Consider the following 16959-nt stretch of genomic DNA (forward strand, 5'->3'; position numbering starts at 1 on the left):
CGGAAGTAGGATTGCCCAACCTTCCTTCCGAGGAGTGGCTGGTGGGCTTGAACCTCCAGCCTTCTGGTGAGCAGTCAAGTGCCTTAGGCACTATGCTACCAGAGCTCCTAACTACCCAAAATTTAAGAGACAATTTTAAAACAATCAATATATACTTACACAGTGACAAATACACGAGTCTGAACACCCTGTTGAGAAAAGTCTCAATCACAAACTAAATCATTTGTACCCTCTAATTCAATCAATCCTACTTCCGTAGTGATACTGCCTTGGAAACCCAAGGAGGGGTCGCTATGAGTCGGGGCCGACTCGACAGCAAACAACAACAACAACAATTCAATCAGCAGGAATATCCATGAGATATTATATGTTCATGAATTATAGGTTTATATACTTGTAAACAATTATATAAAGATGGTTGGCTGGGACAATAATGGACCAGATATTTAGGCTAAAGGAAATCATACAGATCTGAGCCAGCAGAGTTGAAGGGTTAGTCTGCTATTACTTATTACCTGAATTTTCTTGTGGCAGGAAGCCAAAGGAAAGTCATAGGCCCTTGTGAGGCTACTCAACTTATGTTAGCATTGACTTCTACCTGGCTCATGGTGCTGCCTTTGAAAAGCTCCCTAAATGGCATTAGTTCCAAAATAAACACACATAATATCACCATGGCTTTTATGAGACACATGAATTACCTTAGTGCATTCTCATAGCATATAAATTGAAGGAAAGCAACTCCATTTTAAAATTAGAACAATATGTACATCTGCAAAGCTCAGCAGTCTCTCTAACAAGCCTTTCCTTCCTAGCTTGTGGTATTTAAAATTCCTAACTAACCTCTGTACTGAAGAGAATATAACATGGATCATTGGGCAGTCATTGAAAGACAGTTGAGGAGGTACATGGACAACAGAACAAATGTTCTATTACAATTTCATTTTAGTAAGGATGTTTTGCTAATTTGAGCAATCTGGTGAAGCATGTTGTTGTTAGGTGCAGCCGAATTGTTTTCGAGCCATAGCAACCCTATGTACAATGACCCTATGAACCCTGTCTGGTCCTCATAATCATTGCTATGTTTGATCCCATTGTTGCAGCCACTGTGTCAATCCTTATCATTGAGGGTCTTCCTTTTCTTCACTGACCCTCTACTTTACCAAACATGGTTCTCCAGAGACTAGTCCATCCTGATACCATGTCCAAAGTACATGAGACGAAGTCATGCCATCCCTGCTTCCAAGGAGCATTCTGGCTGTACTTCTTCCAAGACAGATTTGTTCATTCTTCTGGAAGATCATGATATAGTCAATATTCTTCACCAACACCACAATTCAAATATATCAATTCTTCAGCTTCCAGCTTTTGCATGTATATGAGGCGATTGAAATGAGGTGAAGAATAGAAAGCAATAAATGAGCTAGGGGATGAGTTAAAGACAGAATGTTATGGGAATAGGGCAGATGTCAGGTCTGAGAGTCAGGAAGACTTGAATTCAAATGCAATCTTATTAAGTCACCATAAGAAGTTCTTTAACCTTTCTTTCATCTGCAGTTTTTCTCAATTCCAGATTCACACTGAGTGTTCAATGAATGTCAATATTTTTATCACCCCTGAGTTGGCTGTAGAATAAAGGGGAGAAAATGGGAAAAGATGGTTCTCCCCAAACTCCCTAACTCATCCACATGGACATTTCCTTGCTCAGTACTTGTAAGTACTCAATTCATCTCCGATGCTTAGTCTCAAACAGATGGATACTCTCCTGACCTCAAGCTTCCTTCCCTTGGGAGGCACATAGCTCATTACGGAGAAGACTGGTTGCAATTCCTTTCAGATAATGGCTTGGATGATGATGAGCCTTGCCTTTAAGGCCTTGTTAAGAGTAAGCAGAGGAATTATATTTGGTTTCAAAGGGCTATCCAATCAAGGTTGGACCATTCTACCATCTGATCAGGACTTGGTTCTCTCCCTAATCTTTGCCCCTAAAAAATAGTGGCTAGAGCTATTCTCCTCTGTTGTTGTTGTTGTTGTTATGTGCCATCGAGTTGGCCCTGACTCACAGCGACCCCTCCTTGGGCTTCCGAGGCAGTATCACTACGGAAGGAGATTGCCCAACATTCCTTCTGAAGAGTGGCTTGTGGGTTTGAACTACCAGCCTTCTGGTTAGCAGTCAAATGCCTTAGTCACTATGCTACCAGAGCTCCTAATTCTCCCCTACTTACCACAAATGAAGTTTTAATGTAGCAAAATACCAGAAAAGTCACACAACTCTGTTCTTAAATATCAGTAGATAGAAAGTTACTTTGGCTTTCTTAAAACCATATTTGCTGTTCACAAGCTTGCAAAGAAGCACATTAAAAGTATGATAGTCCCAAACAAAACGTTAAGAAAATTGCTATACAGTGCCTTTCTCTCTTTCTTCACCACAATGCTACTACCAAATAGTTGAGAGCTTAGACACACAGTGGCAGTGGACTAGTCAGTTATCATTACTTTAATGTACAGGCTAATGACAATTATCTTCATGAACGTTTGGGTGTATAAATAAATAAACACTAGATGTGAAATGGCTTTCAAACTTAAAATGCAACATTTTGCAGGCAGTATTGATTATCTGAATCGATATGAGTTCTTCCTAGTGGTGCTCGATTTCACCCTCTCCTATTCAACACCTTCCTAACAATTTCATTCAGGCAATATCAAAACATTTGGAAAAGTTTTAGCTGAAGATTTATCAGTTGCTCTCCAAGTTGAATCCAATCCATATTTGGACTTAATTAACATGAACCAACCATATGTGTGCACATTTTCTGAAGGGACCAGACACAGATGGGAGCAGATATCGTATATTTGTCCTTCCCAAATAGTATTGCTCAATGCATATGGGTATTTTCTGTGATGCCTTTATGTTTAATAAATAGACCTTCCTAGCCAGCCACTAGGAGCTCTGGTAACATTGTCCCTAAGGCACTTGACTGCTAACCAGAAGGCTGGCGGTTCAAACCCACCAGCCACTCCTCGGAAGGAAGGTTGGGCATTCCTACTTCCGTAGTGATACTGCCTCGGAAACCCAAGGAGGGGTCGCTATGAGTCGGGGCCGACTCAATGGCAAATAACAACAACAACAACAGAGTCCCAAGTTCAATGGGGGAAAATGGGGGTATTTTGCTTATTTGGAATTAACTGAGAGGTTAATCTTCTAATCATCCAGCCTAGGAACAACCTGGGGTTTAGGTACAACCTTAGACATGATTGGATTTATCTCTAAATGATTAAAAAAAATGATTTATTTCTAGTGTCTTAGGCACACTTTCTGAGCCCTGTTTTCCTTTAAGTTTCAATCTTCCCTTTGATACTCCCAGTATCAAAGTCTGCTTTTGGGGGTGGGGGTGGGGGATCTGGGAATCTATAAACTCATCTACACAAAGGAGGAAATGACTAGCACTGGAAGTACTGTTGTCTCTGTAATTTGCATCTGAAAAATCATGGGAGCTTTTAGCTAAAAGATCTATTCATTGATTACACAAAGTAGCTAAGGGTTGGAACGTGTTTGAGCAAAGCATTGCTTTGGGATCTTTCTGAAACTTCCAAAAACTTACACACCACCAGTTTTTCAACCTTCGCTTACGTAGAAAGCCTTCCCAGGTGCAGCCAAGGCTGGAATGAGCAGGACCTCCTCTATGCTTTATGAGGTTAGTGAGTCCAAAGCAGCCATTTGCATTATAGTGTTCTCAAAAATTATGAGTTAAACCATTTCAATCCTTGTGTGCCTAGCCAAACTTGGACTAATTATTTTTGTTTTACATGAGGCAAGACTCCAGTGTGGGCACCTTGGGTTTTGGTGCAGGAACATCAAATGACTAGCACAATGCACACTTCCCTGATAAACCTAAAGCTTTCAGAATCTCAGTCTGTAAGGATAGGTTATCTGGTCAACCCAATCAGTGCACATGCTCTTCTAGGCCCCAAGAGAGTAATTTAAAGCCCTTTACTTGATTTGATTTAGATGTGTCCGATTTACATTATCTGAAAATGTTCTTTAAATGTGGTTTTGGAAATGACTTTCCAAATTGAAGAATAAATTCACTATTGGGATATATTCCATGAACCTAGATACTTATTTAAGAGCTCTGGCGACATAACGCTTAAAGCATTCGGCTGTTAACCAAAAGGCTGGCAGTTCAAATCCACCAGCCATTCCATGGAAGAAAGATGAGGCAGTCTGCTTCCATAAAGATGTGCAGCCTTGGAAACCCCATGGGACAGTTCTACTCTGTCCTAAAGGGACGCTAATGAGTCAGAATTGACTCAGGGACCATGGGTTTTTTTTTTTTTTTTTTGGTTTAATGTGCTCTGGTCAGAGCTATCATTATCACCCAATTACAATGATGCTTCAGATCACATGGTTTTGTCTGCATGTGCCACAAGTGCTGGTGTTTTGATAGTTGTTGATTTTGTCAAATGTTCTGGTGTTTTAACTACATTATGATTAGTAGTATTTGTGAAGGAGCCCTGGTGGTGCAGTGGTTAAAGAGCTCAGATACTAACCGAAAGCTCAGTGCTTCAAACCCACCAGCCACTCTGAGAGAGAAAGACATGGCAGCCTGCTTCCGTAAGGATTTAACAGTCTTGGAAACCATACGGGGCAGTTCTACTCTGTCCTGACAGGGTCGCTATGAGTTGGAATTGCCTCGATTGCAATGGGTTGGCTTTGTTAGTGCAGGCATTCCTCGTTTTATCTTGCTTCCCTTGATTGTGCTTCACAGATACTGCATTTTTTATAAATTGAAGGTTTGTGGCAACCCTGTGTTGAGCAAGTCTGTTGGAGCCCTATTACCAATAGCATGTGGTCACTTCATGTCTCTGTGTCATATTTTGGTAATTCTCACAATATTTCAAACTTTTTCATAATACTGTTCCACATTTAATAGGCTATGTTGTTGTTGTTGTTATGTGCTGTCGAGTCGGACCCGACTCATAGCGACCCCTCCTTGCGTTTCCGAGGCAGTATCACTACGGAAGTAGATTGCCCCATCTTCCTTCCGAGGAATGGGCTATAGTATAGTGTAAACAACTTTTATACGGACTGGAAAATCAAAACATTCATGTGATTCGCTTTATCGCACTACTCCCTTTATTGCAGCGGTGTGGAACCAAACCCACAATATCTCCGAGGTATGCCTGTATTTGTGAACCTATATCAATAACTATTTTGACAATGAAGTAGTAATTAAAGGGAAATAAGGAAAAAATCAAGAAAGGCTTCCACTCTGTTACCAGTAATGTTGTAACTAATAATATTGTAATTAACTGTAGATTTTACAAAACAATTTTGTTGTTAGTATTCATATAATTTAAGAAATATTATATTTAAGTAATTTACAACTATATCACATATTACTCTATGGTTAAAATTGATTGTAAACATTACTAAGGATTCCTTATGGTATGGTATGGGAGGAGGTCCATGGCGGGGGCGATTTCACACCATGAGTTACCATATTGAATGACACCAACCCTAGTGATACCACTGCCATTCTGAGCAGTCTTCCTCCCTTGTCTCACTACCCCTGGTCTATTCACTTAGCAGTCTAATTGTTCTTCCCTGCCTTTGAGGGAGAAGTAATATTTCCCTAAGAGACTAACCAGAAGGCTGGCGGTTCAAACCCACCAGCCACTCCTGGGAAGGAAGGTGGGGCAATCTACTTCCATAGTGATACGGCCTCGGAAACCCAAGGAAGGGTCACTATGAGTCGGGTCTGACTCGACGGCAGTGAGATAAAGAGACTTAGGGCTACTGAAGAATAGCAGGTGCCGTCCTCTACCATCATTTATATTTCCCCTTCAGAACTGTCTCCTTTCAGTCCATCACTTGGACAGTACTAAAAGTCATTCCTTGGGACACGCTGAGGTAGCACTGCTTAAAATGTGCTCTAGGATGTCAGCGTCAGTACCCCTAGGCCACTTAGCAAGAAGGCCTGAGAATCTGCATTCTTACCAAGCACTTCCTGTGATAGTTACGCCCACCAGAGTTTGAAAAGCACTGTGCTAATGGATGTCGTGATTGGCCAACCAGCCTGGCAGTGTCTTTAATCCTCTGATCCCTAAATTCTCCCTTCCTCTCCCAGCCATGGTTTGTACTAATTATACACTTTTAGGTTGGATTCTAACTTGGGCCCAGGCTGATTTCACTTAAGATCTAGCTGGGTTAAGATGACACTCTCGTTTGATACTTGATGCATCCTGTCAAATTTCCCTGATTCAGAAATTTCAAGATATAACTGGGGGAGGGGTGAGTCAATAGGCCTCCCTTGTGGAGTAAGGTTGTCCCCATGTTCATTGGGAAACAGTGGCTTGTGTTCTAGGATGTCAGTGTGAGAAAGCCCTATGGGAGCAATAAGTATCTCACCTAGCATCTTAGATTGCCAGAAAGTTCCTAGCTTAAGAAGTTTCCTTGTTTTATTGCTGATGCTTGTGGCTTCCATGATATTCAAGAGGGAAAACCCAGGAAATCCTTCAAGCTGGTGGCCTTCCCTTACAGTTTAGAATCACAGATATTTAGAGCAGGGTGTGTGTGTTGGCTGGGGGGTGGGATGAGGCCCAGAGATTTAGTCAAGGTCAAACAACTCTTTATGGAACAGTCAGGTCAACCACCCAGGTCCCTGGATCCCCAGTTAATGATGCTTTCATTTGGCCAGGCTGTCTGGGGAGCCTGGAGGAGTTTCCTCCTTTTATCTAATCTGATTTTTAAAAGGAGAGGTCATGAGAAGTCTGGATGCCTGAAGAAAAATGAAAGAGGTATTGGAGCAAGTACAAGGCAACTGACGTGTCTAAGATTAACTCTGCTGGTTTCCCAGACAAAAGAGGACAATACATTGGTAACAGATTATTTTTCTAAGGAAGAAATGTGGTAGAAAGGGAAATAATCTATGGACTTTCAGGTCAGGTAAGGTTGGGATCAAATCTAACTTCGGTCATTTGTTGTTGTTGTTGTTAGGTGCCATCCAGTCAGCTCTGACTCATAGCAACCCTATGTACAACAGAACAAAACACTGACCATTCTCACAATCCCTGCTATACCTGAGCCCATTGTTGCAGCCACTGTGCAAATCCATCTCATTGAGGATCTTCCCTTTTTTTGCTGACCCTCCATTTTACCAAGCATGATATCCTTCTCCAGAGAATGGTCGCTTCTGACAAGATGACCAACATAGGTGAGACAAAGTCTGGCCATTCTCATTTCCAAGGAGCATTCTGGCTGCACTTCCTCCTGTCCATATTTGTTAGTTCTGTGGGCAGTACATGGTACTCTCAATATTCTTTGCCAACACCACAACTCAAAAGCATCAATTCTTCTTTGGTCTTCCTTTTTCATTGTCCAGCTTTCACATGCACATGAGGCGATTGAAAATACCATGGCTTGGGTTAGATGCAACTGAGTTTTCCAAAAGACATCTTTGCTCCTCAGCACTTCAAAGAAGTCTTTTGCAGCAGATTTGCCCAATGCAATACATCGTCTGATTTCTTGACTGCTGCTTGCTGTTGCTTATTTACTGTGGGGAATGGCTTACCCTTCTCTGAGCTTCAATTTGCTTGTCTCAACAAAGGAGAGAATGCAGTCTGCCTTGTGTGATGGTCCTCAAGATTGTAAGAGAATGAATGTGCTGGATCGTAACACTATAGGTTCTATGTCCTCTGATGTATCTGCATGCCACTGAGTGTTTGTAGTATGTTACAGAGTGTGCAACCCGAGGCCCTCATGAGAAGCAGTAGGAACATACCAGGGACTATTGCCCCTTCTGAAAAACACTTTCTGAACAAGATAGATGATTGTAACTGTTAAAATTAACATCGAAATAGCACATTGGCAATCTTTGCTTTAGGCAAGTAGATCACTTATTAAAATTTGTATTTCTATCTGAAAATTTGTTTTCTCTTCAAATGGATTTTGTTTTTTTCCCCTTCAAGGATACGTTATTGGGCATAGACTCAAGTTCTAGCACTGAATTCCTTATGAATCTGTAGTTGCTTTATGAACCAAAAAGCATTCTCTCCACTACAACATTGTAGTGTAAAATGACTGATTTACATCTTTCCAGCTACTAGAAAGCAGCCTGGCCACAGACCCAGCTGCCTGACCAAGCTCCTTGGTTTTCCTTCAGCTTGATTCACCTTATTTTGGGTTGGAATCAGCTAGCAACTTGCACAGGGGGCCAGGCATGTTTAGCTGGCTTCCATCACCAGTCTTGTAATTTGCCAACACCCTATGGGCTCTGATGACCAGCCTCCATCCTTCTAAATCCTTTATAGTTTCCATCGATTTCCACTACATGTTACTAGCTGCCACCAACTCATGGTGACTCCATCCACAACAGAACAAAACACAAATCCTCAGGATTGATTGGGGAGTGGACCATTGTGATCCATAGGGTTTTCATTGGCTGAGTTTTGGCAGCAGATCACCAGGTCTTTCTCCCTAGTCCATCTTAGCCTGGAAGCTCTGCTGAAGCTTGTTCAGCATCACAGTGACACACAAACCTCCAATGATAGACAGGAAGTGGCCACACTTGGGGTGCATTGCCCAGGAATCCAACCTGGGTCTTCCTTGTGGAAGGCAAGGATCCTATCATTGAACTATCACCACCCTCATTTTCATAGACTAAAAGTCTGAAATTCTCCCACAGAGTTTTAAGCTTAGGTTGGGACATTGATTCATTCATTTGTTCAACTCATATTTATTGACTACCTACTCTGTGCCAGGCACAGTTTCAGGTGGTAAAGAGATGGAATCCCAGCCATCATGCATCTGGCATTGCAGTAGCAGAGAAAGATACAAAACAAATAGAAGAATATATACTATTTGACGTAAAAAAATCTGTACATGTAACTGAAACAGTTTATACTGTCTACATTTATACTTTAAGTGAGGGATAAACCCAGGAGCTGGTTTGATGAACCAGGTGAACTGTGTAGGAGAGTAGTAGGGAAGGAAAGGGCAGGAAAGGTGAGGTTTTGGAAGACACTTCCTGTGGTTTGATTTGTTCTTTTGCCTTTAAAATCAAAATGTTTACTCAGTCGCTCACTCTAGTTCTTGGGAGAAGGGAGGGCCTCTGGAAGGGAACTTTATTCCTTCTCTGCACAATCAGGAGCAGGGGCTTAGCCACACAGACAGTGGGGGATGTGTGACGAAGTTGCAGGAAATTAGTTCCTTCCCAACAATCGAAAGGAAGATGGGCAGCCACAGCTCACCGCCTTCAGGCGCAATAGTGCCTTCATATTTCAGATTGTGGCGAAGAGGAGAGCAAAGCTGGCATGCTGGAGACGGTCTGCCAGGGACAAGTCTGAGTCTCCAGGTCACTATGGAAGATGAGTGGCTTTTCAATTAAAATAGCTGTCTTAGTTTTCTGACTCACAGTGACCTCTCCTTGGGTTTCCAAGGTGGTATCTCTATGGAAATAGATTGCCCAACCTTCCTTACCAAGAGTGGCTGGAGGGTTTGAACTGCCAGCCTTCTGATTAGCAGTCCAATGCCTTAGGCACTATGCTACCAGAGCTCCCTTCTTAGTCTCCCAGGGCTGCCATAACAAAATACCATAAAGTGGGTGGCTCTAAAGAACAGAAATGTGTTTTCTCACTGTATTCTCTGCTGGAGGCTAGGAGTACAGATTTGGGGCATCTGCCGGGTTGATTCCTTCTGAGGGCTCTGAGAGAGGAACAGTTCCATGCTTCTTTCAGGTGGCTGGTGGCCAGCCTTGGTGCTCCTTTGCTGAATACATCTGCCTTCTTAGTCACTTGGTAGCTGTTATCTTCTATGCATGACTGTTTCTGTGTCTGTTTTCCCACCACTCAGAGGAGATTAGGACTAGGACCCACCCTACCCCGTATGATCTCATTTGACTTCACCAATAATGCAAGTAAACCCCTATTTCCAAACAAGGTCATGTTCACAGGTACAGGGTTTAGGATGTCAACCTATCTTTTGAGGGACACAAGTCAATCCATAACAATAGCTAATACTGCAACACCCACACACACTGGTGGAAAGGAGATAAACACTGTTCACATTTTCACGTATCATTGCATGTGGTGCAATTTCTGCATCTCTGTATGAAATAATATTTAGGTTTTTTTTTTTCCTTCCAAACTCATGTTTTTATCACTGCAAAATGACTGTTTTAAAAAATAAAGTAAAAACAGTGGTTATTTTTTGGGGTACTTGACTGGGAAGAAAAGGCACTCTGGTGGTTTAGAGGTTAAGGCATTTGGCTGCTAACCAAAAGCTCAGTGGTTCGAACCCACCAGCTGCTCTGCAGAAGAAAGATGGGGAGGTCTGCTTCCGCATCAACTGACAGCCTTGGAAACCCAATGTGTGTGCGGGGGCCTGTCATTATGAGTTGTAATTGGCTCGATGGCAGTAGTTCTGTTTTGATTTTTGACTGAGAAGAGAGCACAAGGGAACATTCCGGTGTGATGAGAATATTTATATCTGGATCTGGGGTGGGTGGGACCAGATGTGAGCAGTCATCACACTGTCACTTAAGATTTGGGCAATTTTGACTGTGTTTAATATACACTTCAACACAAAAAATGAAAAAGGAAGAAAAGTCAGTAAAGGCCTGCAGGTGCATGGCAAACGAGATGTCATAAATTAGGGGCTGCACAGAGCAGGCAGTGGCTGATTAGATCTTTACAGTCTTGCCATTTGCTCAACTGATGACATGATTTAATAAACTGCCATGCTGTTAGCTTCCCTCCTTGTTATTAGCACCCATCGGCTTCCTATGCAAAACCTATCTAGAGAGGAAATTAGAAAACAAATAAGCAAGAAAGGAAACACCCACTGAGTTCTCAGCTGAGACGAGATTCAGGGATAGTTTCACACTTATTGGCAATTTCTCTCAGTGGGTCTTCCATGCTGTTCTCATAGTTTTGACCTTTAGAATTCCAGGTGTCCACAGTACTATTAGCAAGCCCTATTGGCACAGTGGTTAAAGCGCTTGACTGCTAACCCAAAGGTCAGCTGTTGAACCCACCAGCTGCTCTGTGGGAGAAAGATATGGCAGTCACTTTCATAGATTTACAGCCTTGAAAACCTGATGGGGCAGGTCTAGTCTGTCCTGTAGCGTAACTGTGAGTTGAAATCGTTCAACGGAAGTGGGTTTGGTATTGGTGGGTATAAGATTGTTAGATCCGCTTGGAAGATAGAAATAAAATCGTATGTGAGTCCTCTTCTCTTGGAATAAATGTGAAGGGTTCACTTCGCAAAAGAATCAAATTCAGCAAACCTATGATGAAAAATATCAAGGTTGTGTTGTTCCCAATTCCAAACAATATAAAATTGAGTTCTGTGTTGCATTGAAACAGTAAGTTTATAAAAAAGTAAACTGTTTAAAATTATGATGAAATTTCCTAGTTTTTTGGTTTTGATTCACTTAAACAAATTATCCATATGCCTTTTGGTTATTTTTTATGATGAAAATTTTTCTCTTTAAAAAATAAGAAAGAATAAATAGATTCTCATCATGCTATTAACAATATTAAACTCATGTGTTCCCCTTTCTAAAATGTCAGGTGATTATTATTGTGATTATTACTAGACATTTTCATTTTGGTTCTTTTACTCCACCCTTACTTTAAAGAGCTCATGGCATTAATTTCAATAAAATTATGTTTTCCAAAAGAAATCTTTATGCTGGAGGAAAAAAAAAAAAGAGTGTGTGTGTGTGTGTGTGTGTACTCTACAATTAACAACAACAAAAGATTTTCTCAGTCAAAAACATTATTTTTAAGTCAATTGTTAGAACTCAAAACTATTTATTTCCTTTTGGAAACATGGTGTTTGGGTTCTCAGAACAGCCAACAGAAGCTAATTTATTTAACACTGAAGGTGAAATATTGTATACTTATGGCAACGTTTCAATTTTTCCTTTTCCCAGTTTTTGAAGATATTAACTTATATTTAACTTACAAAGATAACAAAACAGGTGAATTTTCTACGAACATTTTCGTATAACCCAAATGGGTGGGGCAAACAGTTAACTAGCCCAAAAATTGGAGGTTCAAATGCACTGAGAGGCACCTTGGAAGACAGGCCTAGCAATCTGCTTCTGAAAGACACGGCTGTGAAAACCCTGTGGAGCAGCTCTTCTATGCACACATGGGGCCTTCATTAATTGCATTCAACTCAATGGCAACTAGCAACATACTTGTCAATACAGATAACAAAGAATAAAGAAAGAATAAAAGTAAACTACTAATCATCCCACAACCAGGAACATCTAGTCTTAATATAACTCATCGCCACTGAGACAATTCAGACTCATAATAACTCCCATAGGGTTTCCAAGGTTATATATCTTTATGGAAGCAGACTGCTTCATCTTTCTCCTGTGGAGAGGCTGCTGGGTCGAACCATTGACCTTTTGGTAGCAGCCCAATGCAGCTACACCACCAGCCCAACTATAGCACCACGAGAGCTCCTAGTCTTAGTATAGAAGTGTGTTTATTTCCAATATTTGAAAGAATTTCTATGCAATTGAAATCACACTGCACTTAGTTTTATACCTTGTTTTTTCTCAATCATTGTTTTTTTTTTTAACAGTTTTGAAGTGTGTCAGCATGAGTTCTTTGTCTAATCTCACTTCAAATCCCTCAACTATCCTTTCTTTAAAATAAACATGGTCTAAGCCACATTTCTTTTTTTCCAAGCACAATTTATGTTTTATTTTGGCTTGTATAGAATGCATAAAAGGAAGCAGAAAGAGGAAAGACAAGGGGATTGGAAAGAAGAAAGAGAATGACTAAAGGAGAATTTAGATAACACTGCAAAAGTCAAAAAAGTTCTTTGGATATAAAGATGTTTGAGATACAATGGACAGTGTTTGGAAGAGTGAACTTTAGAATGACAAGGATCCTAAATAGGAATACACATCATCTTATTCTTTCTCATCACTTGATTGATGAGGAAACTAATGTTTAGTGAGTTAGAGGTCTTGCTTGGGGACAGAGATAGTTTGAGACAACACTGAGAAGGGAACTCATCTTCAAATTTTCAATCCTAATTTCCTTCCTTTAATCTCTGAGGTATAGAAAAACTGAAGAGCAGGAGGTCTGCACTATTCTTCTGAAGGCTAAAAAATGAAATGGTGGGAAAGAGATACTAAATCAGTATCCTGATATAAGGCTTGGTTGTAGCTGGCTGGAATTCAGAAAATTTAAGAAAAGAGGAAAGGGAAGCATAGTAGCCCCTCTTGGAAGCAGAGAGATGAAGACCACCTACAAACCACCATCCTTAAATGAGTTTTTCTAGCTCAGGGAATGTTTGCTCTAGGATTGCCAAAATTCCAGAATGAATACCACAATATATTGTTAACCCTTCCATATAGATTAGCAAATAAAGAGACTACAGAGTTAAGAATTTGCCCATTTGATCAAAGGAAAACCAATGCTTATCACATCATTTATTATCCTTAAAGCAAAGCCCATCTATTGCTACTGTTGTTCTTGTTGTTGGGTGCCGTAGAGTCTTTTCTGTTTCGTAACAACCCAATAGGACAGAGTAGAACTGCCTCATAGGGTTTCATAGGCAGTAATCTTTACAGGAGCAGATAACCAAGTCTTTTCGCCAGTGGAGCTGCTGATAGTTTGAACTGCTGACTTTAAGCAGCCAAGTGCTTAACTATTGTACCACTATGACGCCTTAAAGCCATGAATCCAAGGTATAATTAATTATAAACAGTATGAACTGTATATCTTTTGAACATCAGTGTAGGTAAGAGCCCACTATTCTTGTTATACTACTCCTCAGTGGTCTTGCTGATGCTAGAAAAGAAATTGAGACTCTGCCATTGAGGGAAGTGGGAAGGGTCCAGACGATGGAAGATGTAAAATAGAGGGTTGTGGAGAATTATACATTATTTTTTACAATTTACCTATGACAATTCTACATTTGAAAAACAGAAAGCATTGCCTTGAGTGAGAACTTAGATTTCATTACTTGCATCAGCATCACTTTGCTTAATGCCAAATGTATTGTTTGTTTGTTTCTCCAAAATCTGACATTACAATTTTATAACTGTTTTTTTTTTCTTTGCTAAGGCTCACCTTAACCTTATCCTGCCCCATGGACTTGAAGAACTTTCCAATGGATGTCCAAACCTGTACCATGCAGCTAGAGAGCTGTAAGTAACCATTATTGAAAGGGCTACCTGCTTGTTTTAACCAATGGTCTGGTTCTTTTAGTGTGTCATCAAGGAGAATAGATCAGTGAGACTCATTCTCTACCTTCTTACCAACCTTCAAGGTCCTAGGAGAAGCAAACATACTTGTGCATGTCTCATACTAGAAACTCCTCAGCAATATCACATAGACAACCTTTCCACGTGCAATGCCAAACATCTTGTCTTTCCGTGAAACATGTGCCTGATTTAGTAAGTTTTTCTTTGAAAATAAAAATGGCTCCTGAGAATATAAAGATTACTAGTCATTTGACCTCTATATTGAATCACACTTTAATTCAAATATGTCATTGATTTTCATCTTATGCCCACAGAGACCATCCCCCACAAAAGGAATTTTGGCAAGAAAGGATAATGATACAAATTGAAGTGTTTTGAGACCAAGAGACAGGAGCCTTAGCTGAGAGAGATGCGAGAACAAGAGGCATGAGAAGAGAGGGCATAACAGGCATCTCCCTTAGCTGGACAATGGCTACAGAAAGGCATAGGGAAGGAAAAAGAGAATGGATTTCTACATTGTCTACCTTATGACCTAGTCCTGATCCCACCACAATCTGTGACACATACCCTAAATTGCTGATTCTCCACTCATCTGTCAGTTTGTTGTACTGTGGTGATTTGTGTTTTGCTGTGAGGCTGGAGGCCATGGCACTGGTATTTCAAATACCAGCAGGGTTGCCCATTGTGGATAGGTTTCAACGGAGCTTCCAGACTAAGACAGACTTGGAAGAAGGAAGGGGCCATCCACTTCTCAAACAATTGGCCAGTGAAAACCTTATGAATAGCAGTGAAACACTGTCTGATGTATTACTGGAAAACTTTATGAATAGCCCTGAAACACTGTCTGATCTAGTGCCAGAAGATGAGCCCATCAGGTTGGAAGACACTCAAAATACACCTGGGGAAGGGTTGCCTCCTCATAGTAGAGCCAACCTTAATGATGTGCATGGAGCAAAGCTTTCGAGACCTTCATCTATAGATGTGGCACAACTGAAAATAAGAAGAAACAGCTGCAAACACCCACTAATAATTGGAACATGGAATGAATCTAGGAAAATTGGAAGTTGTCAAAAATTAAATGGAATGCATAAAGATCAATATCCTAGGCGTTAGTGAGCTAAAACGGACTAGCTTTGGCCATTTTGAATCAGACAACCATATGATCTACTATGCTGGGAATGACAAATTGAAGAGGAATTGCATAGCATTCATTATCACAAAGAAGGTTTCAAGATCTATCCTGAAGTACAATGCTGTCAGTGATAGGATAATATCTATATGCCTACAAGGAAAGCCAGTTAATACTACTATTATTTAAATTTACACACCAAACACCAAAGCCAAAGATGAGGAAATTGAAGATTTTTACCAACTTCTGAAGTCTGAAATTAGCCAAATATGTAATCAAGATATGTTGATTTATCACTGGTGACTGGAATGAAAAATTTGGAAACAAAAACAGAATCACCAGTAGTTGGAAAATATGGTGTTGGTGGTAGAAATAACACTAGAGATCACATGATAAAATTTTGCAAGACCAATGACTTATTCATTACAAATAGCTTTTTCAACAACATAATCAATGGCTAAACATGTGGACCTTGCCAGATGGAATACATGTGAATCAGATCAACTATATCTATAGAAAGAGGTAACAGAGAAGCTCACTATCTCTAGCCAAAACGAGACCAGGAGCTAACTGTGCAACAGACCATCAACTGCCCATATGCAAGTTCAACTTGAAGTTGAAGACAATTAAAGGAAGTCCACAAGAGCCAAAATATCACCTTGATTATATCCCTCCTGAATTTAGAGACCATCTAAAGAATATATTTGATGTATGGAACACCAATGACCGAAAACCAGAGAAACTGTGAAATGACATCAAGAACATCATCCATGAAGAAAGCAAAAAGTCACTAAAAAGGCAGGAAAGGAAGAAAAGACCAAAATGGATAATATCAGAAAAGACTCTGAAACTTGCCCTTGCATGGAGAGTAGCTAAAGCAAATGGAAGAAATGACAAGATAAAAGAGCTGAACAGAAGATTTCAAAGAGAAGCTCAAGAAGACAAAGTCAATTATTATCATGAAATGTGAAAAGTTTTAAGGTTAGAAAACCAAAAGGAAAGAACATGCTCAGCATTTCTCAAGCTGAAAGAACTGAAGAAAAATTCAAGCCTCAAGCTGAACATTGAAAGATTCTATGGGCAAAATATTGAATGATGCAGGAAACATCAGAAGAAGATAGAAGGAATACATAGTCACTGTACTCTGTGTATTGCTCGATGTTCATCCACTTCAGGAGGTGACATATGATCAAGAGCCAATGGTATTGAAGGAAGAAGTCAAAGCTGCACTGAAGGAATTGGCAGAGAACAAGGCTCCAGGAATTGACAGAATGCCTTGCCCATTTAGATGTTTCAACAAATAGATGTCACATTGAAGACATTCACTTGTCTATGTCAAGAAATTTGGAAGACAGCTACCGGACCGACTGGAAAAGATCCATATGTGTACCCATTCCAAAGAAAGGTGACCCCACATGTGGTAGTTATGTTTGTGTGTCAACTTGGCTGGGACTGGTTGAGTGGCTGGGCAGCTGGTTGTAGTTATTCCCCATGATGAGACTGGTAATCAACTCCATAGTGGGTTCTACCATAAGCAGCTGAGTAGCTGCCTTTGGGATGTGGTCTGCTTCCTGTATATAAGGAGAAGTCTTG

General features: G+C 40.5%; 1 protein-coding gene across 1 annotated transcript in view; it reads left to right on the top strand.

Annotated features, from left to right (window-relative positions):
* Positions 1–16959, top strand: part of GLRA2 (glycine receptor alpha 2) — a 296757-nt gene that overhangs the window by 70623 nt on the left and 209175 nt on the right. The window contains exon 5 of the mRNA XM_007952827.2: positions 14098–14180. Coding sequence (XP_007951018.1) covers positions 14098–14180 — 83 coding nt within the window. The remainder of the gene's footprint in view (positions 1–14097; positions 14181–16959) is intronic.

Source organism: Orycteropus afer, unplaced genomic scaffold (assembly GCF_000298275.1).
Source record: "Orycteropus afer afer isolate SDZICR_OR568_19922 unplaced genomic scaffold, OryAfe1.0 scaffold00360, whole genome shotgun sequence".
Classification (NCBI taxonomy): Eukaryota; Metazoa; Chordata; class Mammalia; order Tubulidentata; family Orycteropodidae; genus Orycteropus; species Orycteropus afer.